The sequence below is a fragment of the Chanodichthys erythropterus genome, chromosome 6, assembly GCF_024489055.1.
Source record: "Chanodichthys erythropterus isolate Z2021 chromosome 6, ASM2448905v1, whole genome shotgun sequence".
NCBI classification, from domain to species: Eukaryota; Metazoa; Chordata; class Actinopteri; order Cypriniformes; family Xenocyprididae; genus Chanodichthys; species Chanodichthys erythropterus.
The window spans coordinates 34622361-34648020 of NC_090226.1; the positions used below are offsets into that span (position 1 = coordinate 34622361).

Sequence of the window (25660 nt, forward strand, 5' to 3'; positions counted from 1 at the left end):
AGAAGAACCAATCGAAAGATAAAAATCAAATCATATGATGATTGGCGATGAATGACGTGTGCACATGAAACACTTTCATTTGCCAAGTTTTTATCATGTTTTGTCATGTTACAGTGGCAATGATTTTGCGAGTAGCAAGTAATCACAACAGTGTTTCTTTTGCTGCTATGAAACTGACAGAAACAATCAGTTTGTGGTAACATTTGGTCAGTTGACAAGTCAAGTTGACTTCCTGTCACGTGTGGGACGCTGTGCCAACGGGTTCACGCTCCTCTTTTACCGGATGCAGCGCTGCAGTCGACGTGAAACCTCAAATCGGGTCACTTAAAAAGAGCATAGTCTGTAAAAAATAGCTCTTTGTGGTCTTTTTATAGTGTGCGTGGCTTTGGATCTCCTCTAAAGATCCCTGAGTAAAAGCCTGACCCAGTTTGTGGTGAGGCTGCGGTGTCCTGCAGCGGCTGACAGGGGGCGCCGTGAGCCCGTGGGTTCAGCAGCGCTGCTTCTGCTGCATGAGAGAGACGTGCTGAATACCAATGACACGTCAGGAGTCTGTGTGTCAGTGCTGCCCAATCATTTCCCAGCCTGCCCTGGGGAAGTGCCATCTTTTATTGATGCTCTCGCAGTGTTTCTCTCTCCGCATGTATGTCGTGGTATCAGAGCGGTTTGAATGTCGCTTCAATCCTCATCTGAACCTGCTGAAATGACCTGGGCTGATCTGAGATGGCTGCGTTTGACAGTCTCATATCATCTGTGTTACTGTTGCATGCTATCTATATAAGACACAGCTGGCACATCTTACCCCGAACCACCTGACACACTTTACCCCAAAGCGAGTGTTTTAATTACAGTGATGTGTTCTGTTGTCTTTTATCTTGCTGAAATCCAGTTTCATCTGTAGCATGTCTCATGATCTGCTCTCTGTGTCTCAGATAACAGCTCGCAGAAGATTTACATCATGATGGAGGCTAGACTCGTCGCTCTCTTCAAATCTGACACTGAATACACCATTCTGGACAAGTGAGTTTATTAGGACACACTCTGAGCCACGTGATGACATCACATCCTTGTTAAAAAGGATATAATTCTCTTGGCCAGACTGAATGTATAGTATATAACAATGATGAGTGTGTGACGGGTCCTTAAAAAGACTTAAATTCAGTGTTATCGAATTTAAGGCCATAAAAGGTCTTAAATGGTATAAGAAAAGTCTTTATTTTCATTTCAAGAGGTGTTAAATTTAGGGACAGAAAAACAGGAATATAGTTATGGCTCATTGTGATTATTAAACTTCAAAATGCTGCATTTTTCGAAGTAAAAACACAATGCGTGCTCTACAGGTTTGCGCTGTAGGAATATATCACTTCATCTGAAGTGAACAGTCTTCAGAAAAGTTTCTGTGACATTTACTTTTCATCTTATATCTGTATAATGCCTCAAAAAGTAGTGTTTATAAGCAGCAGAGTCTTTGTTTAAAGAGGTAACCAGAGTAACCGCTATATTTCTGCTGTTCGATAAGAGTGAATTTGCATTTTCAATCAATGCATCTGATCTTTTGTTTTTGTTCAGACCAATGCAAAGATTGACATTTTTATGTAGCTTGTTAAAAGTTAACTGGCAGATCGATAAGAAATCTGGAATTATTTGATCTGTACCATTGTTTAAATCCGTGTTTATTTGGTCATTTTGCACTGCAGTTTAGACATTGCTATAGACCACCCATACAGTATTCATTTTATTTCTGCATTTCTTAAAAAGGTCTTAAAATATGATTGTGTGCATGTGTGATTGTGTGTGATTGATTGTGTGTGTGCTCTCTGAGCAGTATGCGGTGCGGTGGGCTGATAACAGTAAGCTGCGGTATTGTGGGATTAGTCCTGAGCCGAACTGCTATTATTGATTAATATCTCTCTGCTTTTGATTAATGTTCTTCATGGGGTGATGCTGTTACTGGAATAAGAAGCAGAGTAGAGTTATTCTTTATCTAACTTCACTTTGTTTCACTATGGGAATTGCTTTGAGCGTGACCAACTACAAAGATCCTGTGACAGGTCAACCTGTGATCAGGCTCCGCCCCCAGATTTATCAACCCCTATCAAAATCATTCACACTTTCTTCCCATGAGGGACTACAAGCTCTCTCTCAGCACATCCAACATTTTTGCTGATTTCGCTCAACTGTTCATCAGGCGGACGTCATTGGCTCACACCACCGAATGCGACAACAGTTGGATGGTGTTGAGTGACTTCACAAAATTCTGAATACTGTCCGTGTCAAGGCGAGCTGTTCGGACTATCACATTCACAGTAGGAACTTCAGTGGTGTCAAGTCAACTTCAGGCATTAAGGCGATGGCTAACTATCTTATGAGAACCAATAGAGTAATGTGTTGTGACGAGTCTTGGGATTACTCTTTTACTCTTCAGCCATTATGTCGATAAAGGAAGTATTGCAGTTACTTAATTTCTTAAGCATTCAAGCATATATGGCCTTACCTTTAAAGCAAGCAAATAACAACATTGAAACATGTAAATATCAATATCAATTTCCAAAACACTGGTAAGCTCTCATTGTCATAATTGTAAATACAACAGCGTTCTTTTTCCATGAGGGGGTTTGGCATCACGGCGGCTTTGTTTCCAGGTGGACCGATAAAGAACGCGACACACGTCTCTCGGACATCCTGTAGAAGTCAACCAATCAGATGAAGACTTCGAAGTGTTTTCAGTTTTGTGTGACATATGCATCAGGTGTTCAGCCAACAGTCCATTGGCGTGATGTCTGAGGCTAACCAACAAGACTCATGTCCAGTGGTCCACTGTGCCAAGGTTTGCTTTGGCAAGCTGTTTCAAACTCCCCAAACTAACTTCATTTTGGCCTGATTTTGTTCAAAATGACGTCATCAGTTTCGTTCTTCGATTTCACTTGAAGTTTATTGGGGCCTTAAAGTGTTAGTTCACCCAAAAATTACATTTCTGTCATGAATTACTCTCCCTCATGTCGTTCCACAACCGTAAGACCTTCATTCATCTTCAGAACACAAATTAAGATATTTTTGATGAAATCCGATGGCTCAGTGAGACCTGCATAGCCAGCAATGACATTTCCTCTCTCAAGATCCATTAATGTACTAAAAACATATTTAAATCAGTTCATGTGAGTACAGTGGTTCAATATTAATATTATAAAGCGACAAGAATACTTTTTGTGCGCCAAAAATAACAAAATAGTGACTTTATTCCACAATATCTAGTGATAGAGGATTTCAAAACACTGATTCATGAAGCTTTATGAATATTTTGTTTCGATTCAGTGGTTCAGAGCTCCAAAATCACATGATTTCAATGTTTTAAAAGTGTTTTAAAACTTAAAAAGTTCATGTGACTTTGGTAGTTTGATACACGATCCGAACCACTGATTCGAATCAAAAGATTCGTAAAGCTTCATGAAGCAGTGTTTCGAAATGGTTCATCACTAGATATTGTTGAATAAAGTCGCTATTTTGTTATTTTTAGCACACAAAACGTATTCTAGTTGCTTTATAACATTAAGGTTGAACCACTGCAGTCACATGAACTGATTTAAATGCTTTCTGGACATTGAAAGTGTTAATTATCTTGCTGGCAATAGAGGCCTCACTGAGCCAACGGATTTCATCAAAAATATCTTAATTTGTGTTCTGAAGATGAATGAAGGTCTTACAGGTGTGGAACGACATGAGGGAGAGAAATTAATGACATAATTTTCATTTTTGGGGGAACTAACCCTGTAATTATGTAGTTGTGCAATCCAGGTGTGGTCTGTATCTCCGATAGTGAAACAGATTAAAGTTAGAAAAAGAACGATGGGTTACTTAACGTAATCCCGGGTTCTTTGATAACAGAGTGAGGTGTTTCACCAACACTTGATAGGGTTGACCTGCACCTCACTCTGTTATCAAAGAACCCGGGATTACGTTAAGTAACCCATCGATTTCACTGCACTTCTTGATGTTTGTGTAAAAACAATTCATTCATTTACTCACCCTCATGTTGCTCCAAACCTGTATGACTTTTTCTTCATGTTCTTTCATCAAAAAGAGAGATTATGAAGACTGTGCTGGTCGTTCTTTTCCATGCATTTACAGTCAGTGAGGACTGAAGCTTCCAGAGTCATTAAAAACTCTTGGGCTGTTTTTCAAGCCTTCTGAAATCAATATGATAGCGCTGTTTGACTCCAAGAAGAAGACTCAAAAGAAGAGGTTTGCTCAAATGGACTTCACTACTTCTCTCAATAAATGTGCAAAAAGAGCTGGTGTGTGTTCCTCACACTAATCACCATGTGCCTTCAGAAGAATATAGCACATCAGTCAGGTGGGCACTGTTAGGATACTTTTGTGGTGCTTTTGTGTCGTTTTTGAAGCTTGAAAGCTTCAGTCCCCTTCTGCTTTCATTATATTGTTTAGAGAAGTGTGAATGTTCTTCAGTTTCTCCTTTGGCGTTCCACATAAGAAAGTTGTACAGTTTTGAAGCAACATCAGGATTAAATCATGACCTAAATAAATTGTGAATTTGAACACACAATAGACAATGTGTTCGAACTTGAGTAACAGTTTGAATTAAATTCCCTCCCACCAATCAAAGACCCTTGTAAGTGTTGATATTCCAAAAGGTCAAGGAGAGTTTTGCTGCGATGGCCTTATGTTTCAGTTATTTCAGTAATTCTCTAAATTCTCTGTGCTGTTGTAGTTCAGTGTTGAGAAAGTGTGTTTTTGTCTTATAGATTTCCTGGCAAGACCCTGAAGGGCAAAAAATACAAGCCTCTTTTTGAGTACTTCATCAAGGTAAACCGTGCAATGCTGTGTCACTGTGCTGACCATTTCATACTCTTGTTTCTATTTAAACGGAACATAGATTGAGGAAATACTGACAGAATGTTATTTTTTTTTTGGGTGAACAATCCCTTTAAAAGCTGAGACTTATGTCTGTGTCATGTTTTTATATTATAATAAAGTTTCTGATCATAAGTGTTGCTCTCTTTTGCTCAGCTCTGATGTTTTAATCCATACAACCTGAGTGAAGTTGCATCAAATCCACTCCTTCAGCTGTGGCCATTAGTCAGGATGAAATGACACAAGTCTTTCTGTTTAAAGCTCTGCATCTGTCATATGTGATCTTGATGAATGCTTGTTTTTCATCCCAGTGTAAGGAGAATGGGGCGTTCTCTGTGGTGGTTGATAACTATGTGCGAGATGATGACGGTACTGGAGTGGTCCATCAGGCCCCGTACTTTGGAGCTGTAAGTCACATCTACATTGTGCTTGCATTAAATTGTGCCCTTCAGGGATTGTGGGTAACACTGTGTCCTAACTAGGCATGTCACGGTATCAAATTTTCATGTTGCGATTAATTGATGAAGCTTTTATTACAGTATACGGTATTATCACGATGTTAAAATAAGTTGCTAAACCATTTTTGTCATAGTTTAACAGGTTTAAGAACTCTTTTTGTAATAAAACAAAAACAACTCTGACTGAAATTTTCAAACAGATTAAAATGCAAAAGAAATTAGGCTATAAAGAACAACGGAAAACACTTTACTCTATTTAATGCATTAACTAAGATTGAGCAACAGCTACATTTATTACAGAAAGTGTTATTTTTTTGTTAATGTTAGTTTAGAAACACAACTGATCATTGTTAGTTTTATCTCAGATCCATTAAATAAGTTATTTTGATTTTAGTAATATTATTAAACAATAAGTAAGAAATTAACATTAATTAATAATAATTAATACTTTATAAGTATTTTTATAGTCAGTTTAGTGATAATTAATTAACATGTTCACTAATGAAGCTGTATGTTTTCAAAGTTTTACTGAACAATAACAAATAATCAGAACATTTCTAATCATTAGGGCATGTTGTAGTCCAGATTAAAATATAAAAATGTTTAGGTTTGAAAATAAATATCCTTTTAAGTCTTTTTTTAAGTATTCAGTATTTGGTGCTGTGATGAACAACACTGAGATTACAAAAAAATGAATGGCTGTTTGAAGCATTTTAAAAACTTCACTAGCGCAGTTGCTTTGTTTGCACGGTTTCCGTGGTAACCGCTGCTGTTCCATCAGCGCCCTCTGCTGTCAGAGAGTGAACGCGCACTTTTATTCAGCTCGTCTCCTTCACTGGTTCCGCCATGTGCCACATGCACGTTGGGATTGTTTACGTCTGAGCGCGTGTCCTTTTGACGCAGAATATAGCGGTGTTGTGCATTTTATACGATTGATGGGTAAAGTATTCTTAATTGCCTTATAAAAAATTAATAATTGTTAATAAATTATTATTTACGTTATTCTTATTATTTAAGTGCCCACGATTACAATATCATGCATATTCATTATCGCGATTTATCACATTACCGAATCGGCACAGGTCTAGTCCTAACCAGACGCAATGCTATAAGATTCCAGCAACAAGCAATTGTCTGTCCACACCAGACATGACACGACTACGAGATGCGACAAAATCAGAAGAGAGCATTGCACAAAACAAAATCACTAAAAAATCACAGCCAATCAGTAGAGCGTGTGGGCGGAGTCTCTGGAAATGTACTGCACTAGCAATCAAATCAATCAAAAATCACAGCCAATCAAAAGAACCTGTGGGTGGAGTCTCATTGCAAGCCCACTGCACTCGAAACAAAATCACTAAAAAGTCACAGCCAATCAGAAGAGCGTGTGGGCGGAGTCTCTGCAAATGCATTGCACTAGCAATCAAATCAATCAAAAATAACAGCCAATCAAAAGAGCGCGTAGGTGGAGTCTCTCTGCGAATGTACTGCACTCGAAACAAAATCACAGCCAATCACAAGAGCGTGTGGGCGGAGTCTCGTTACAAGCGCACTGCACTCGCAACTAAATCACTCAAATCACAGCCAATCAGAAGAGTGTGTGCGCGGAGTCTCTCTGCAAATGCACTGCACTCGCAATCAAATCAATCAAATCACAGCCAATCAAAAGAACCTGTGGGCGGAGTCTCGTTACAAGCGCACTGCACTCGCAACTAAATCACTCAAATCACAGCCAATCAGAAGTGTGTGTGGGCGGAGTCTCTCCAAGTGCACTGCACTCATAACTAAATCACTCAAAAATCACAGCCAATCAGAAGAACCTGTGGGTGGAGTCTCATTGCAAGCCCACTGCACTCGAAACAAAATCACTAAAAAGTCACAGCCAATCAGAAGAGCGTGTGGGCGGAGTCTCTGCAAATGCATTGCACTAGCAATCAAATCAATCAAAAATAACAGCCAATCAAAAGAGCGCGTAGGTGGAGTCTCTCTGCGAATGTACTGCACTCAAAACTAAATCACTGAAAAATCACAGCCAATCAGAGGAGCATGTGGGCGGAGTCTTGTTATAAGTGCACTGCACTCAAACCTAAATCACTCAAAAATCACAGCCAATCAGAAGAGTGTGTGGGCGGAGTCTCTCTGCAAATACACTACACTCACAATCAAATCACTCAAAAATCACAGCCAATCAAAAGAACCTGTGGGCGGAGTCTCGTTACAAGCGCACTGCACTCGCAACTAAATCACTCAAATCACAGCCAATCAGAAGTGTGTGTGGGCGGAGTCTCTCCAAGTGCACTGCACTCATAACTAAATCACTCAAAAATCACAGCCAATCAGAAGAGCGTGTGGGCGGAGTCTCGTTGCAAGCACATGGTTCTCGCAATGAAATCGATAAACACTCATAAATATTCCACCATTGTATAAAATAAAAAATACATACTATGTGACTCAGTGTGTATTGTATGACAAACATTGTTTCAATGTTCGTTTTTCCTTTAATTTATTTTCAAAATCTGAGATGAATGATCCATTGTTGCTTTCAGCACGGCGATAAAGGTCACACAAAATGTCTCATATTAGATGCTTTTAACATTAAAAGCGTATCGTGCATCGCGTCTGATCAGGACACGGTGTAATATTGCTTTATTGAGCAGTGCTGTGAAAATAACTGAGTGCTCTACAATGACTATGGTAAATTGAGTTTGAATAATTACAATTATCAATAATAATAATTTACCTATTACCGTCTATGTGCAGTTGAAGTTAGTGAATTCACATGTTTCATTCCTAACAGAGCTGTGGAATAAAAGTGTTTTCATTTCAATTTTATTTCATTTATATGAAACCCAAAAAGCCAATCCTAGATGTTCTTGAACAGTTCCAGTCAGGACAGCGACTGAAGAAAGTTTTAGGGTCATTCAATAATCCTTGAAGCACAGCTGAAGCGGTTTATTAAAAAGAGTGACAGGAGGAAGTCTTTGCTGAGAAACTCATATCACATTTTGCCCAAAGGCGTGTGAGCATCTCGAGCACGATTCCATCTGACGAGACTAAAGTGAACCCTGGTCCTCCTCATCTCTGTGCTGAATGCTTGATGCGAACCAGCATCACCTTGAGGTTCTTCTCTGTGCCAGAGACAAACAGATGATGCTAAAAATGGAAAAATCCTATAGGAAGAGGTATTGTTATGCACATGAGCTCAGAGACCAGAAAGTACAGTAAAGGACACAGAAATGTGCTCAGACCTCACTGCACTGGAACATCTGTGCTGTAAATCACTGTTACTGGTCAAACCTACAGGATTAAAGTGAATCGTCCTGCAGTGTTTGTGCTCCAGATGATTCCTCAAATCATGTGTCTTATTGAGGAGATGTGTGTTATTACTATACTTATTAGGGTGCACAATATATCGTTTTAGCATCGGTATCGCGATTTTGCTCATCCGCAATAGTCGCATCGCAGGCTGTGCAATGTTTAGTATAGGGAAATCCATACAGACCAGACACCACGGTTCAAAACACACCTGATTTGGATCACGGAGCAAAATTCAAAGTTTGACCATCATGCAATGAAAGTTTATCAGTTGAATGTGTTTTAGGTCCTGTCAGTTTAAACATTAAAGCGATTTTAAACCATTTGAGCGCCTGAAGACGCGAATGAGAACTCAATTCTGAGCGTGCAGCTGTGCCTGAACGCACATGTACATGCAAAAAAACTGTCAAAAATGCATGTAAAACACAGAGTTATCCTCATATCACTTCCAAACTCAAATGAAGATATTTTTATGATTTCTGTTCATCCATTATGTTCATTTCTCTAACACTTAAAAGATTCATAAAATGTCTTAAAAATAATCAATCAAGTGGTCTAATCCAAATCCAAGTCTTCTGAAGAGAAACGATGGCTTTATATGATGAACAGATTTACAATGCATGCTGTGGTAAACACGGTTCACATGCTTGCGTGATGCACCAAAACAACATGAAAGTGAGTAAATGCAGGATTTAGATTGAATAATGTTGAATATAATGCATAATAATGTAATAGGGGAATATTTGTGGATGCTTATAATAATTAAATAATAATATATTTTTTAATAATAGTAATGTAATATTAATAAACTAACTCCTTTATTTTGGCTTAAATATTGCTATAGTATCGTATCATGATTTGTATTGAATCATGACACAAGTTTATCGTTACACCGCTACTAATTGATACTGAACAGCTTAGCAAATGCCTAGCAATCATTAAACTTGTGAATAATACCCTTGCAACTACACAAGCTCTCCGGCAACCCTCCAGAATGCCCTAGCAACACCTGGGCGAACACTCACATTGAACTCAGTGCTTTGTTTTTGATGTTCATCATTGTGTGTTGACTTGTGGATAGTGACACACAGCTGGTTGTTTTGTGTATTAGTACTTCATGTACTTTGAGCAGGATCATATCATTGTCTTAGATGTTTGTTTTTCCCAGGCTGTCCCCTGTTGCCAGCACAATGCGAGTGTGTTCTGTCATCGAGTCACGGGAAACTCTCTCATTGTGCTCTCATGTTCTCAGAATCACAATCAACGTGTGTTGAACTTCACAGAAAGTTTTCTCTGTCCGCAGGATGATTACCGCGTCTGCATGGACTATAACATCATCCAGAGAGACTCGGCTCCCATCTGCCCCGTGGACTCATCCGGTGTGTTCACTTCAGAGGTCACTCACTTCGCCGGTCAGTACGTGAAGGTACGGATGATTTTCACTTCTCTAAGAAACACAAGGCACTTGTGTTTTCTGATGAGATGCCTGACAGAAATGGAAACCTGGCTCAAGTGCACACGTGTGAAGCACTCCACTCACTGTTTATTCCCATATCGAGTTTGATTTTAGCATGCTGTTAGCTAGGGTGGGGTTGAACATTTCTTGGTTTTCTTGATGGTCATTTTGACAAACAGATTTTTAACCCTTTAAGCCCGAAGTACACCACCCCCCCGTGAAAAAAATTATAATCAAGTTACTAAGCAGTCACTGACGGGAATAACACAAAATAGGTATAAATTAAGTTTAGAAACTCAGCTTTTTATTGCATCCAAGTAGTAGTCCCTCCAAACTGGAGTGTATGCATATGGGCACCACCTAGCTATGAAAAAATAATAAAATTTTTCAAAACTACTGCCTTGATCAACACACAATAGGTGTCATTTAAAAAGAGTCTGAACTTTACACTGAATGTGGCCAGTTTGGTTAACTACTAAGTAGTGCTAAGTTATCTGCTAATTTTTTTTTTTTCATAATTTATGATATATATATTTTTTTGTAATACATACTGCAATGTGTCAAAAACATCATACAGCTCAGATAGTCATGTGTCATATGCTTTTTTGGCGTTACTGAATGATTCTGCATTTTTTAACAAATTGGTTGAGTGAATGATTCAATGGTCCATTCTTAAAGAAAGCCACTTGCTTAGTTTCTAAATGAATAAGCTTTTTTGGCGTTACTGAATGATTCTGCATTTTTTAACAAATTGGTTGAGTGAATGATTCAATGGTCCATTCTTAAAGAAAGCCACTTGCTTAGTTTCTACATGAATGAGCGTTTTTTAACATATGCAAGGCCAGTCTGCCAGTCACGCTCAGATCATTCCGGTTTTTATAATCCAATTAACAGTTGTTTGTTTCTTGGTCAATAGCCATTATGCTCAGAAATGTATCAGTTATATAAAAAAGTATAAAAAGTAGGTTGCAGCTTCAGTTTCATGCTGACTTTGACTAGTGGTGCAGAGCTGCTGTCGAACTCGTCTCTGCCAGTGAACTGTTCAGCTGATGAGACTTGTGCAGTCCAGCACTCAGAAGAGCAGTTGAGCTCCACACAAATGAAAATGTACTTTGAGGAAACTCCTTGTCTTGACGCTCAGCGAGTGTGGAGGTGTGATTGGGTGACAGAGGGACTGTGGGAGCGCTGATGTCAGCAGTTTAGCCCAGCAGCAGACGACTGGCAGAGAAACTCAGCTCTGTTTCCTGAGAATAACTTTCATCATAGTTCTGCTTTGTCATTTTGTATTTCGGCACTCGTAGTCGGTTTCTCTTGCCTAAGCGCTCATTACTGCGCTCGCACATCCCAGCTGTATCTTTGAATTAGAGCTGGTAGAGACGGACTTTCTGACAGTTTGATGCATTTACTTTGGGAATATTGAATCAGGGTGAAAATTACTGGTGGGTTTGCTAACACTTGAACCCTGTCAGTTTTAGGGTCTGAAGCCTTATGTAGGTTATGCAAAACAATAGTTCACCCAGAAATCACTATCAATGTTGTGTCATCTTTTACTCCCTTGTGTCACCCCAAACTAAGGCGCTGTCAACAGGGCTAAAACACTCAATTAGAGATTTTTTTTCCACATAAATATTTCCGAAATTTGGATTGAATTCAAATTTTTTAAGGAAAAGATCAGTGATCAGCACAATAAGGGTTCAACAAATACAGTTCATTCTGGTTCTCGAATCTGATTGGTTGAGAACCTTTTCCAACGATGCGATATTTTAGCAGTATCACCACAGGAATCATTTCATCGTTTGTATCACTTCACTTTCAGCATTTTTCACAGCGAGTGTCATAGCTGAGGAGCAAACCCATTTTACAAATACTACTGTTGTTGAGTTTAAGGCAAGAATGTAGTTATTTAGACATCAAATATGTGACTTACATATAAACATAATGCCTATGTGAAAATTTGTTTTCGGAGATGTGAGCTCCAGGCCATCAGCAGCCGTTCAGCGCTCGTGTACCCGCCGAGAACAGCTTTATTTTGGCCAGTCCTTCGGGAATTTGCCGCTGGCTCTTATGTAGATAGTGTCTAAACATGAGATAAAATTCATTTTGGGTATATCAAACAGGTCTTATTAATCTATTACTTATTCCAGGACAAATTGAAAAAATGGAAAAATTTATAAATTTCTATTTTTATTTAACTGAAATCCTGTACTATAACTAGAGCTGCTTTTGTACTGTTGACTGAACTGTTTGCTTGTTTATTTCCTATTGTACAAACTTATTATACTTTTATAATGGCTAATATAAATGTTTATTTAAATATTGTTTTTCAGTAAATATTTTTTTTTTATATAAATAACATGCCGCATTTAGTATTGAGAAAGGGTCAGTTAGTAGTGATTTGTGATTTTGACTTCAGTGTAAGTTACATTATTGCGCCATTAGATGGCGGCAAAGACTGTCAATATGAGCGAGTCAGTAGCAAAGACTTTTATGTTGAAATTGACTGAAACAAGGTTGCAAACAAGGACGTTATTTTTACTTTAAACAACACCTTATAAGATGCAACTTAAAAATGCATTGACTGTAGCGCTGTCATGGGAAATCCTTTAACTGTTAAAAGGATAAAGACAGTCAAATCAAAGTCAAGTTTATTTCTAAAGCAGATTTAAAACAACAGAAGTTGACAAAGTGTATTTATTCTTTCTACAATAACTTTGATAACAGAGTTGAACAGTTAAGCTTGATGGAAATAGTTTACAATTTGTGTAAAAATACATAGACGTATATATAATTCACAAATAATTACAAATACACAGTAAAGGCAATTACGCTACAATTTGTGTAAAAATACATACATGCATATATATGTATATAATTCACAAATAATTACAAATACATAATGGTACTTGGCATGGTAAAGGCATTTGGCACATTTAATTTACCTATCTCAGGATTTGTGCTTTTAATGTGTTTAAAAATTGTCATTGAAATTCAACGTGAAGCCTTTATTAAATCTGCCAGCTGGCTGGTCGTTGGATGAAGACATCACATTCCTGGTGATGTTAAATGAGTTATGAGTCTTGTAAACACTGGTTTGGTTTCATGTAGGACCTCACGGGTTAAAGTTTTCTCCAGGAGGAATACAGATACCCTTCAAAAGGCCTCACAGGTTAAGAAAATGTTCCTAAAATCGATTATGCATGAGACAGGAAGCCAATTCAGCCCTGGTCTTGTACAAGGGCACACTGGACATGTTTCCATTAAAGTGAATTAATATGACTTTTGTTGAAAGGCAGTCATTGAAACGTGCAGGAGCTGGGATGTGATTGGGCTCAAACAGACCAAACGTGTCATGCATTTGTTCAGCTCCAGTGCTGGCATTGAGCCTGCTGCCGATAAAGCCATAAAGCGAGGCCTGTATCTGCAGAAGGGCTCAATGCCAGCGCTGCAGCTACAGAAATGCTTCATTCTTTAATTGTCACACTTTGTCCGGTTTTATCCGCTGTGCGCTCTGAGACTTTGTTCTCTCTATCCTCAATGCTTTCAGGATGCAGACAAAAACATCATCAAGTGGCTGAAGGAGAATGGGCGTCTGGTGAACTCCAGCTCTTTCAAGCACAGCTACCCTTTCTGCTGGAGGTGAGTGCAGATGCATCAGGTAAACGCTTTTATTTACTCTGCTCACATTTACCATTATTCAGCAAATTTTTGCTGGTGAACAGTTTGTCTAAAAGCCAAGAATACAGAATACAGGAGCAATGTTTTTGCTCCTGTTTTGCAAGTCGCTTTTAATAAAAACATCTGTTAAATGCATAAATGTAAATTAAATGCGTACAATCATGAATTTCGCATAAGGGGGGGAAGTAGGGCTTAGTAGGGCAGGGTAAAGATATAGATTTCTCGATTTTAATCAGTTTTCTTTTTGATGAACCAATAGTGATCTTAAAGGTGCCCTAGAACCCTTTTTCACAAGTAATATAAGTCTAAAGTGTCCTCTGAATGTGTCTGTGAAGTTTCAGCTCAAAATACCCCATAGATTTTTTATTATTAAATTTTTTAACTGCCTATTTTGGGGCATAATTAAAAATGCACCGATTCTGTGCGTGTCCCCTTTAAATCCTCACACTCCCCGCCCCCAAGCTCGCAACTCTATAATACATTGCATAAACAAAGTTCACACAGCTAATATAACCCTCAAATGAATCTTTACAAGATGTTCCTCGTGCATGCTGCATGCATGCTTCAGATCATGTAAGTATAGTATTTATTTGTATGTTTACATTTGATTCTGAATGAGTTTGATAGTGCTCCGTGACTAAAGCTAACATTACACACTGTTGGAGAGATTTATAAAGAATGAAGTTGTGTTTATGAATTATACAGACTGCAAGTGTTTAAAAATGAAAATAGCGACGGCTCTTGTCTCTGTGAATACAGTAAGAAACGATGGTAACTTTAACCACATTTAACAGTACATTAGCAACATGCTAACAAAACATTTAGAAAGACAATTTACAAATATCACTAAAAATATCATGATATTATGGATCGTGTCAGTTATTATTGCTCCATCTGCCATTTTTCACTGTTGTTCTTGCTTGCTTACCTAGTCTGATGATTCAGCTGTGCACAGATCCAGACGTTAATACTGGCTGCCCTTGTGTAATGCCTTGAACATGGGCTGGCATATGCAAATATTGGGGTCGTACATATTAATGATCCCGACTGTTGTGTCACAGTTGATGTTATGTTGCGATTCGCCTGTTCTTCAGAGGTCTTTTGCACAAATCAAATTTACATAAGAAGGAGGAAAAAATGGTGTTTGAGACTCACTGTATGTCATTTCCATGTACTGAACTCTAATTATTTAACCATGCTGAAATAATTAGTAAAAATATTCTGTGCTGTTTTCAGTTGTTGAATGAGAAAAGCTTCTCTGAACATAATTTGTTTGCAATCCAATAATCACAATAAGCTTTGTGCTTTGATACTTTGATATTTTGATAAGTTTCAGCTTTCAAATTTTTTCAGTTTTATAGTGAGATTCAAGTTATAATTTCATTTTGTGTCTCTTTAATGTGTGACAGATCGCTATTTTTACTGAAAGTGTTCTTCAATTTTTAATGTATGTTTAAATAAATCCGTCTATTTTTTTTTTTTTTTTTTTCAAAAAACTAATTGGAGTAGAAACATAATTATTTCATTAAAAAGTTACTATTATAACATTATTATAAAAACTCCCTAATGCGTAATTTAAATATTTGTATACAAATCAGTTCATTTGAATTTTTAATATTATAGTAACATACCGATTGACGGATATCCTTGTATAGTTTACATCATTTCATTTTTTCCCCTTGAGAAAATTGTAAATGAAACAATATTGAATCAAAATAGAATCGAATTGTGAAATCTGTGTCAGTACCCAGCCCTAGTGAAAAATGTTTTTCCTGTCATTTCCTGTTTTAATCTACTTGTTCACCATCAGCTGTTTGGTTCTGCTGACCAAAAAATCACTTGGCATAAATCCAGAGAACCTGACTATTGTCAAAGGTTAAAAAAATTGAGCTTTTTTCTTTATCGCCCAATCTTACAAATTAGCCCCTAAAAGTCAATGGCACCAACATTTTAGTGACCTCTTCAGGACGGGGCAGAGTTAAATCGATAGCGTGGCCTATAGAGAGGGGCGTCACAGGGCTGGAGCATTAGCATATGGTGCTCAATACTGACCCTGCTGCTTCAGCACTTCACATGACCGTGAGTCTGCCGGCTGAGGTCACAGCGGCGCTACAGAGGCTTCCAGTCTCATTAACCCCTCTGAGGAAAGGGAAACTCATGCAACACTTACGCCATCAATAAATCACTCTCCTATTGACTCTTATGAGCTCTGCCCATCCTGTCACATTATAGATATTGAAGGGGTTTGTCCGTGTAAATGCACAGCAGATATTGACGGTCAATCAGGAGACTTTCGGAATGCTAATGCTGAGCAGAGGTCAAACATGTCCCTCATTTACTATCAGAGACTGCTGGCAGAAAGAAAACATAGCGTGATATAGAAACCAGCAGAGAATGGAGGCCTGTTTCACTTTTAGCTCATCGTTCAGTAAATGTCAGCCAACAAAAGATACGTTCATCTGGTCTTCGTTAGTTAGCTGGTTAATGTAATACAACCTGTAACTCGAGGAAAAAGGGAAATAGTTGATTAAAACTGTTGATTGATCATTGCATTAATGGACTGAATAGTCAATTAATCATTCTAGCGACTGTAAAGTTAATCGATTTTCAAAACAATTGTTAGGTATAATTAGAAAGTAGGAGGGATGTATCAATCTGATTGGTTTTCTGGAATTGGTTTTGTTGCTTTCTGAACCATTTGGCATTTGTTGGGTGGAATTAATTACTAAGTAATCTAATTACTGTAATTTATTTTCTTTTCCCTTCAAAAAGTAAAGTAAGAGATTACTCTTAATTTTTCTGTAATTTAATGAATGTTACTTATGATGCATTAAATATGGTGTAGACTACATATTCTACATAAGACAATAATGGATTTAACATCAAAATTGTATGTTAAAATGTATGGTTTTTTTTAATGAAACCTTCTCACTTTACACACTTTGGTAAGATCAAGAATAATTTATGCAGTTTTATATTATTTATTTGAAAGAATTAAAAGAGCAGTTTCGTGTCTATCCTTGTATTGTTCATCTGGTCGAGGCTGAAATGGGATTTATAAACTAATTTGTAATAAGTAATCCAACACTTAGAGAGTAATTATTACAGAAATCTAATCACACTGCTGAAGCTGTAATTAGTAGCTAGTAATTAATAACTTTTTTAGAGTAACTTACCCAACACTGGACATGGTTAGTCCAAATTCAGTACTGTGCTAATTATAGTCATTACTGCACAGCTCCCAAAACAGAAACCAATGCACTTTTAGTTATGAACTGAAAGACTGTGTTCTTTAGTCCTTCATAAAAAAGCTTGATGAAGCATTGACTAATTGAATCGCAACAATGGTTTAATTTACATAGTGATTAATAATTTAATTTAAATACAATATCAATTATTTTGTATTTTGGAAGATATTCCAAAATTTATCATCCTATATTTATAATGAAAAGATATTTGTAATAATTAAACTTTTTAAATGATTAATCACATAGAAGTTTCTTCATTATCACTAAAACACAGTATCTGTATGGAGAAAAATGACATTTTTACTTGAAGAGCACTGCTCTTTAGGTTTCCCAAACAATTTTACCATACCTTCCTGTCTGCCATTGCTTGTTAGTCCTGCCATATGAAATTGTCATAGAAGAGAGTATTTTAAAATGATAAAAATGCATCTTTAAATATTGAAAATAACCTTTCATTCGCAGGTCGGACACACCGCTGATCTATAAAGCAGTGCCCAGCTGGTTTGTGAGGGTGGAGCACATGGTGGACAAACTTCTGGACAACAACAGCAAATGCTACTGGTACAGTGAATCTGGCATCTCTAAACCAGTTTATGACCTGCATGTATGATGCATGACTGGACAAACTTTCTCATCGAAGTTTGGTTGGTGTTTTCTCATACATTTTAATAGGATATTCAGTCTCTTGATCATGTGTGATATGATGGTGCTTTGTGAGAACTGCATAGCAAGTGCTTGTCTGTTTCTTGGATGCAGTTTGAGTCATTTGAGTTAGTTTTGAAAGACTTATCGTTAAATCGTTAAAAAAAAAGCCTTTTTTGTTGTTGTTCTGATGTTCTTAAAAAAAGCTACTTTTTCAAACTCATCCTCACTAAATTTTGCCATCTACTATCTATCATGGCGAAAAGCTTTTCAAAGAGTTGTTGTCTGTCGGGTCTTTTGGCAGAAAGGACCTAAGGGTTTGTGTTGTCTAATTATCCTCTATCTCCGTAATGCAAAGTTCAATTTATACCAAACTTGGTATGCTTTCAAAAGAGGATATTTTGAGGATACGCACCAATTTTCGCCCAATTCCGCCCATAGTAAGCACAGTAACTCAGCAATTGTTTGATGAAGATAATGGAAATCCACCAAATGCACGACGGCTGTTTTCTGCTGTGGTCATTGTCTTCTTTTCTACCATTTCCTGGACCCTGGTAATTACCAATTGCAACTATATTTGAAAGTGTTTTTGTAAAATTGTCATCTTTAATGTATGCGCATAATCTACAGCCTCCTCCGTGAAACAATAACTAGACGAGACAGGCTGAATGTGGATGTTTAAGTGTACACTGGCAGCTGCTCAGTGCTCTACCGAGACGCTGTGGTTTTGGCCACAGCAGAGGTGTTTGGCAGCATATGTGTGTAGTAGGGCCGACCTGCTGTAATGTGACTGTCACACCACTCCTGAGTCACTGTACTGCACTGGACAGCAGATGAAATGCAGAAAAGGCCATGTTTGTGTTCCAGATAATGGCAGAAGAGTTCAGCAAGGTGCTTTGGGTTTATGTGGTTTAGTGCATAATAAAATCACATAATTCTGTATGATTTAGATGGTTGAACAATTCTGTGTCCAGATCTGAGCTTTGTGATGCATGATGTATGTCAGGGTCTCTCTCTCTCTCTCTCTCTCTCTCTGTAATTGTACTATTCGGTTTAATGTTGTCTTATGTTTAATGTTGTAATGTTTAAGATTGTGATAAAGCACATCTTTATTGGAGCTGAAACAACATGAGGGTAACAGAAGAATAAATTAACCCATTATTTCAAGATATTTTATTTTGCCTCAGTCCCAAGAAGACCTACAGACTGAAGTTCGTTAGCACAGCTATCCTGATTTGACCTCGGTTGCAGCATGTTAACAATCTAACACAGGTTTCTTCTGTTGGCTTTTTAACGAGCTGTGGATGATATCCTGCACATCCAGCCCATCACAGTGCCCTTAAATTCTACATTTAGTTCATAGATGAGAGAGCATAGGAGAAGAGAAAAATCATTAAATTGATATATTGTGTTGAGATGGAACTTAAATAGAAATGCCTCTTCCCGATGAGAATTGATGAAGTCAGTAGTGTCCTGATGAAAGCTTTCTCTCTGTGCTGTGTCTTGAAGAAGGGCAGCAGGATGATGCCCAGGAGGACATTTAACTTTCCTTTACTAACGGATGGATTATTTCAAGGTGTTAGTTTTCTTTTTCAAGAAGAAATAGGATGATGATAATTTAAAAAGTCTGTCCTACTTGTGTGCCATGAAATCAGCAAGCATTAACCATTTACACAGAAATTAGGTTTGCTTATGTTTACTGAGTATGGCCCAAAAGCTTTTATTTTGGTCCAATATCAATATAGCCTTTAATGAAGTGAAATATAAAACAGACCTGCAAGGCTTTTCAAGGATGGTTTTAAATTGATTTAAATCAGGCATCAGGCTTGGTTCCCACTGGACCGTGAGCCATAATTTCAATTTTACCATTTCTACAGTTCAAAGTGAGCAGTGCATCAAAACAACAGAGCAGTTCACACCACAAGTGCTTAGGGTTTTTTATGGTAATGACCTTTCAGTGCTGTATCCTATAATATTTTTATCTAGAGCCAAACTCGCTTCAGTTAAGTCCTTTTTATTCCATGCTTGTTGTTTGTCTCTCCCGCTAAAGACACTAAAGCAGCACATTTAAGAGCTGCAGATGAAGCAGTTATTTTAACAACAGCAGAAACATTGTGAGCAGCAAAATAGATTGATACTTTCATTAAAACAATTCATAAATGCTGCAAATATAGTTCTTTTTCATTTGTCATATATGACTCTGACCGTTCACACCAGGTTTGTGACATCTACATCAGCATGTTACGAGCATTTCATAATAATAAATTGGGAAAATTATTTGTAGATGGCAAGGAAAGACAACTAAAACTTTGAAATTATTAGTTTATTATTGTTTGTTTTTAGTAGATACTTATTATTAAGCAAAATATAAAAATGGAGGAAAACCCTGGAAGAAAAAAGAGGAAAACCATGAAGTATCTTTTCTGTCACTGCCTTATATATGCATCCAAATGTAAAAATAATAATAACTTGATAAAACATCTGGTCTTACATTTTATATATAATTAGGCTCCATCGATGAAATGTATATTTTAGTTATTTAGAGACCAGACCTCTTGAAACTTTAATTGAATACCCCCGATCTAAACCCTACTTGGCAACAAATATAGACATTTTTGTTGCTGTAGGTAATCAATGCTCAAAGCAAAATTGCCATTTCTTGTGGAGTCCCTCAGGGTTCGATTTTAGGACCGCTGTTGTTGTTTTATGATACATTCAGACATTGTTACCTTTACAACAGTTTCATAGCTGTACAGATGGTGCACATCTATGTCTATTCTGTCTGTAGATCAGAACTACTTGTATTAAATCCATAACTAATGTAAATATGAGTCTGAACATTGAACATACCAGGCTGTAGTTTTAAGTAGGGATGCACCGATACTATTTTTTAGGGACTGAGTTCGAGTACCGATTTTTTTTTTTTTCTTCTAGTTCTTGCCGATACCGATGCCTATACATATATTAATTTCTTTCTTTATTTTTTTGTGATGTGGCAGTTTTCCAAGCACAACACAGTACTGAATGTAGGACAGCTTTATTATTACTCCAATGAAAAAAGTAATAATTTTTATGTGCTTGTCACAAACTTAAAGCACAAATTTCACAGTGCCCAATAACCTTCAAATGGAATAATTACCAAAGTCATAATAAAAAAACAAAAACAAAAACAAACATCGTCTTTTTAACCTGCCTTTCAAAAAGTGCTAAACACATATTATAAAACAAATGTTTATATTATAACACTGTGAACCAATGAAAACAACCTAGGGTGACCAGATTTCCCATGGTGGAATACAGGAAGAGGCAATAAATTTTATTTCATGAGATATATATAAAATTTCATTTAACATCTTTTGTTGTTTTATTAACATTACAGACAGACAAATATTTAATTAGGCTACTGTCATTTTAAGACCGAATCCATGGATGTAATATGCTGTTTTAACCCACCTGTTTACGTCCACTTAAGCCATAAGCGACTGTAATTATGTGAAATACTCAAAATGTTGAGAACTATTTGTGCATTTGACCATTGAGGTGCAATGAGAACTGATCGCGCGCTGTCTGAGAGAACTGGGATTGGAGAACTTGGAGATCTTTGGTCTCGGGGTATTTTTTACGAGTACGAGTACAAGTAGAAGTACATGAGCTTTGTATCGGTGCAACTCTAGTTTAAGCATGAACCCTTAGACTGTCTTCTAGCATATCACCAGATTACAGTGTCATTTCTCAAACATTCTGCGACCTAAAAGTCAGCAAAAACAAGCACCGACCAACACCAACAGAAGACGACAGGGTAACACACTGATTCAACAAAAACCCAGCGTCTGTTGCAGTTGTTTTTTTTGTCTGTCGGTGCAGTGTGAATCAGCCTTATAAAGAGAACTCAGTTTGCTATTTGTGCACTTAACGCTCTGCATCGGCCTATGTGAAGTTAAGTGTGATGTTTCTCTCTGTCTTTGTTCCCAGGGTGCCTGAGTTTGTCAGGGAGAAGCGTTTTGGCAACTGGCTGAGGGACGCACGAGACTGGGCGATCTCTCGAAACCGCTACTGGGGGACGCCCATCCCTCTGTGGGTCAGCGATGACTATGAAGAGGTCAGTGATAGATTCATGAGCAGACTTTGAGTGATATGTCATATCTTGATTATGTGTTTGCTTGAAAATGGCCTCTGTAAATTCAAAATGTTTCATGCAAGACAAAAATTACAGTAAAACTCTAATTAAAACTAGTTGAGGCATTTTTTTCACACTGCTTTCAATTAACACAAGGCAGGGTTATTATCGTTAATTAACACAAACTATTAAAAACATTTCTGTTAATTGAAATAAAGCTGAAATAAAATATAGTATAAATATTAGTTGAAAAATGTAAAAATGAGAAATTTTGCATTATGAATAAACTGAATTAAGTTTAAGTTGAAGCAGTAAAATCATTAACCTGAAATAAATGAAAACTAACTAAAACTGAAATAAAAATAAACCTAAATAGCAATTTATTTTATTTAAAAAAACACATAACGAAATGACTAAAAATTTAACTAAAAATAACATGAACAATAAGCATAAAAATAAAAGCTAATTCAAAATATTAATAAAACTTACAAAACCAAAATAAAAACTAAAATAGCACTGACACAAGGAAGAAGGATTTATTGACCAATTGATTGAAATAATGCATAGTAATAAACGGCAGTATTGACCTACAGATATTTTTATTAAAACAGTTTCATTTATGTGAACATTTGAATGATCATGGAAGTTAAGCACAAGGATTGTGAATCTGACATCTGACACTGTCTTTAAGAAACATTGGCAAATAAATTTGTAAGAAACCGTCACGGTGTCACTTAATTTGATATCAAGAGCATGATCTAATGATTCCCATTAGCTGTATTTGATAAAAGCTCTGTGAAGTTTGAGAGCGTACGCTGCTGATTAGCATCAATTATTTGCCTCCTTCATTTGAATGTTCTTAGAAGGATGACCGTCTTAAACATTGGTAATGGTCTTTAAGTGCTCTTATTAGCGTGTTTTTCTTAAAAGCTCAACTTGTGGAAAGTCAGAATTAGGTTGTTGGCGTCTTCGCCTGCTGAAACGAGCTATTCGAAAAGAAGGACAGCGACCTGCTTCCTGAAAATAGCATAATGAGTTGTTTCCCAGAGCGAGTCTCTGGAGTGCCGCTGACTCCCCGAGCGGAGCGGAGCGGGGCCAGAAAGCGCAGCTCTCTTGCTCTCTGCCGAGGCGGCCGTATCTGGGCCGCATTACCTGAGACCAGCGGAAAACGGGGACAGCGGTCCAACCTCGCCGCTCACTTTCAGTAACACACTTTATGGTAAACTTCACTGCCCACCTGGTGAAAATCAAGGTTGTCCTGGTTTTTGACCGGTGTTAAGTTTGCAGGAAAATGTGCAAATGTGTGCGTTACATAACATTAGACAAATTTGGAGTTTTATGCTGAAAAAATCCCACTGACTTTCTTTACAGTAGGTTGAAATATGAGTCTTTTATAGAGTCTTCTGACTAGGGCCAGTAACCAACCACCTAGAAACCACTGATAATAACCTCTCAACACCCAGAGCACCCAAGAAACTGCCAAGAATACCCAAGTAAAGCCCTAAATGCCTTATAGATGCTCAAGCAACAACCTGAGGCCATTTGCATAAACACGGTCTTAAGGGTTAGTCTGACCAACTAGCAACTGGTCAAGGGGTCAAATTAGTCCAGTCTACCTGTTAAAGTAACTTACTTAAAAACGTATTGACTAGTCTTAAAGAAAAAAGAAAAATAGGGCTGTTGATTTAACACGTTAATTAGTTATGGAAAAAAAATAGTGTTAAAATTAACGCGTTTAATGTCCCAAACAGTTGTTTAAGCAGGGCAACAACTACGTGAGCCTATTGAATACAGTTAGAATGACCCTAAAGTTCAAGATATGAGGGCAAAAATGCCCCTGTGTGAGTTTTTGTATCATAAATATCAAGATATAGTTAAAGGATTAGTTCACTTTCAAATTAAAATGTCCTGATAATTTACTCACCTCCATGTCATCCAAGATGTTCATGTCTTTCTTTCTTCGGTCGAAAAGAAATGAAGGTTTTTGAGGAAAACATTCCAGGATTATTCTCCTTATAGTGGACTTCACTGGCCTCCAAACAGTTAAAGGTCAAAATTACAGTTTACAGCGATCCCAGACGAGAAATAAGAGTCTTATCTAGAGAAACCATCGCTCATTTTCAAAAAAAAAAAATAATCCTGGAATGTTTTCATCAAAAACCTTCATTTCTTTTCGACTGAAGAAAGAAAGACATGAACATCTTGGATGACATGGGGGTGAGTAAATTATCATGAAATTTTAATTTGAAAGTGAACTAATCCTTTAATCAATATCACACGAGTGCTGTTTTTGTCCCGAATAGCACAAGTGCAAACGAGATATCGCTTTTATACAACAGTTAAATCAATAAGAAGTTAATATTGTTATATTTTAGACACAGTATTGTCTAAATTTTGCCTACAAAAAATTACATAAAATATTACAATATTATTTTGAACATCTGAAATTATACATCTGTAAATTACATCATAAACTGCACATTTGAAAATAACATATCTGTACATTCATAAAAAAAATTAAATATTTTTATCTCTATATTTCTACTACTGTATTATGTTGCATTTACATTTTTGTTTTCTTATATTATTGTTATATTTAATTTCTACTTTATAATTACTATGTATTTCTGCACTGTTCTGTCTGTAGTTTCTCCTGCACTGGGTGAATCAGTGATTCAATGGTCCATTCATAAAGAGAGTCATTTACTTCATTCCTGAATGAATCAGCTGTTTGAACGAATCCAATGAATGAATGACTGCAGTTTGAGTTTCTTATTTAGAATATCATTTCATATAAATCAAAAAAAGTTTTGTTTTTTTATTTAATAAAAATTATGTAATTTCATAAATTATTTCATAACATTAAAGGTATAGTTCCAAAAAATAAAAATAAAAATTACTCACCCTCATGGCCATTGAAGCCTAAAAGTTTGTGTAATAAATTTTGTTGAATCAAAAAAAAAAAAAAAAAGACATTTTTGTTGATGCTTTTCTCATTTAACACAATAATGGCTTTAAACTGTTAATTGTTTCACCTCATTATACACAGCTTCATTATGAATAAAGACTCAGAAAGCAGAAAAACAAATGCATACAAAATTGTATATAATAATAATAATATATGCACACTACCGGTCGTAAGTGTGTAATGATTAAGATACAGGTGAGGTGGTTCTTCATTTGCTCTTGTGTTCAGGTGGTGTGTGTGGGATCCATGGCTGAGCTGGAGGAACTGACAGGAATTAAAGTATCTGATCTTCACAGGGAGAGGTGAGACCCTCAGCGTGACCCTCGAACTTGTGCGCTGCTGTGTCTCTGCTGAGCTTTACCTGTGTTGTTGTGTGTGTTCGGCAGCATTGACAGTCTGACCATCCCGTCTCGCTGTGGGAAGGGCCAGCTCAAGAGGGTCTCGGAGGTCTTTGACTGCTGGTTCGAGAGTGGCAGTATGCCCTACGCACAGGTGCACTACCCGTTTGAGAACAGGCGGGAGTTTGAGGACGCCTTCCCGGCCGATTTCATCGCTGAGGGCATCGACCAGACCAGAGGATGGTGAGAAACCCTTCGTGACTGTTCAGATGAATAGTGTGAGATGAGAGGCTAGATTGACGAACTCATGTGCTGCTTATTGAATGAACGCAAAATAAACAAAGACTTGATTTAAAACACAAGACTCACCGACAGCAACAAGTAACATGACAAACACAAGGGCTTAAATACAAGAATATGGGGATCACATGACAGAAGCAACCAATGAACAGACAGAACTAATGAAACAAGAACCAATGAGAACATCACACGTGAACAAAGGAGCACACTCCCAAATTCATTTTTTTCTGTTTTTAATTTTTCTGGATTCTGTTTTTATTTATTTTTTTATTTTTTG

The 25660-nt window shown here is 37.1% G+C and overlaps 1 protein-coding gene across 1 annotated transcript in view; it reads left to right on the forward strand.

The window, feature by feature from the left end:
- The window catches only part of iars1 (isoleucyl-tRNA synthetase 1), a 95101-nt gene that overhangs the window by 14727 nt on the left and 54714 nt on the right, over positions 1 to 25660 (forward strand). The window contains exons 8-16 of the mRNA XM_067388770.1: positions 930 to 1017; positions 4758 to 4818; positions 5178 to 5273; positions 9943 to 10065; positions 13640 to 13731; positions 17481 to 17579; positions 21633 to 21759; positions 24974 to 25047; positions 25132 to 25326. Coding sequence (XP_067244871.1) covers positions 930 to 1017; positions 4758 to 4818; positions 5178 to 5273; positions 9943 to 10065; positions 13640 to 13731; positions 17481 to 17579; positions 21633 to 21759; positions 24974 to 25047; positions 25132 to 25326 — 955 coding nt within the window. The remainder of the gene's footprint in view (positions 1 to 929; positions 1018 to 4757; positions 4819 to 5177; positions 5274 to 9942; positions 10066 to 13639; positions 13732 to 17480; positions 17580 to 21632; positions 21760 to 24973; positions 25048 to 25131; positions 25327 to 25660) is intronic.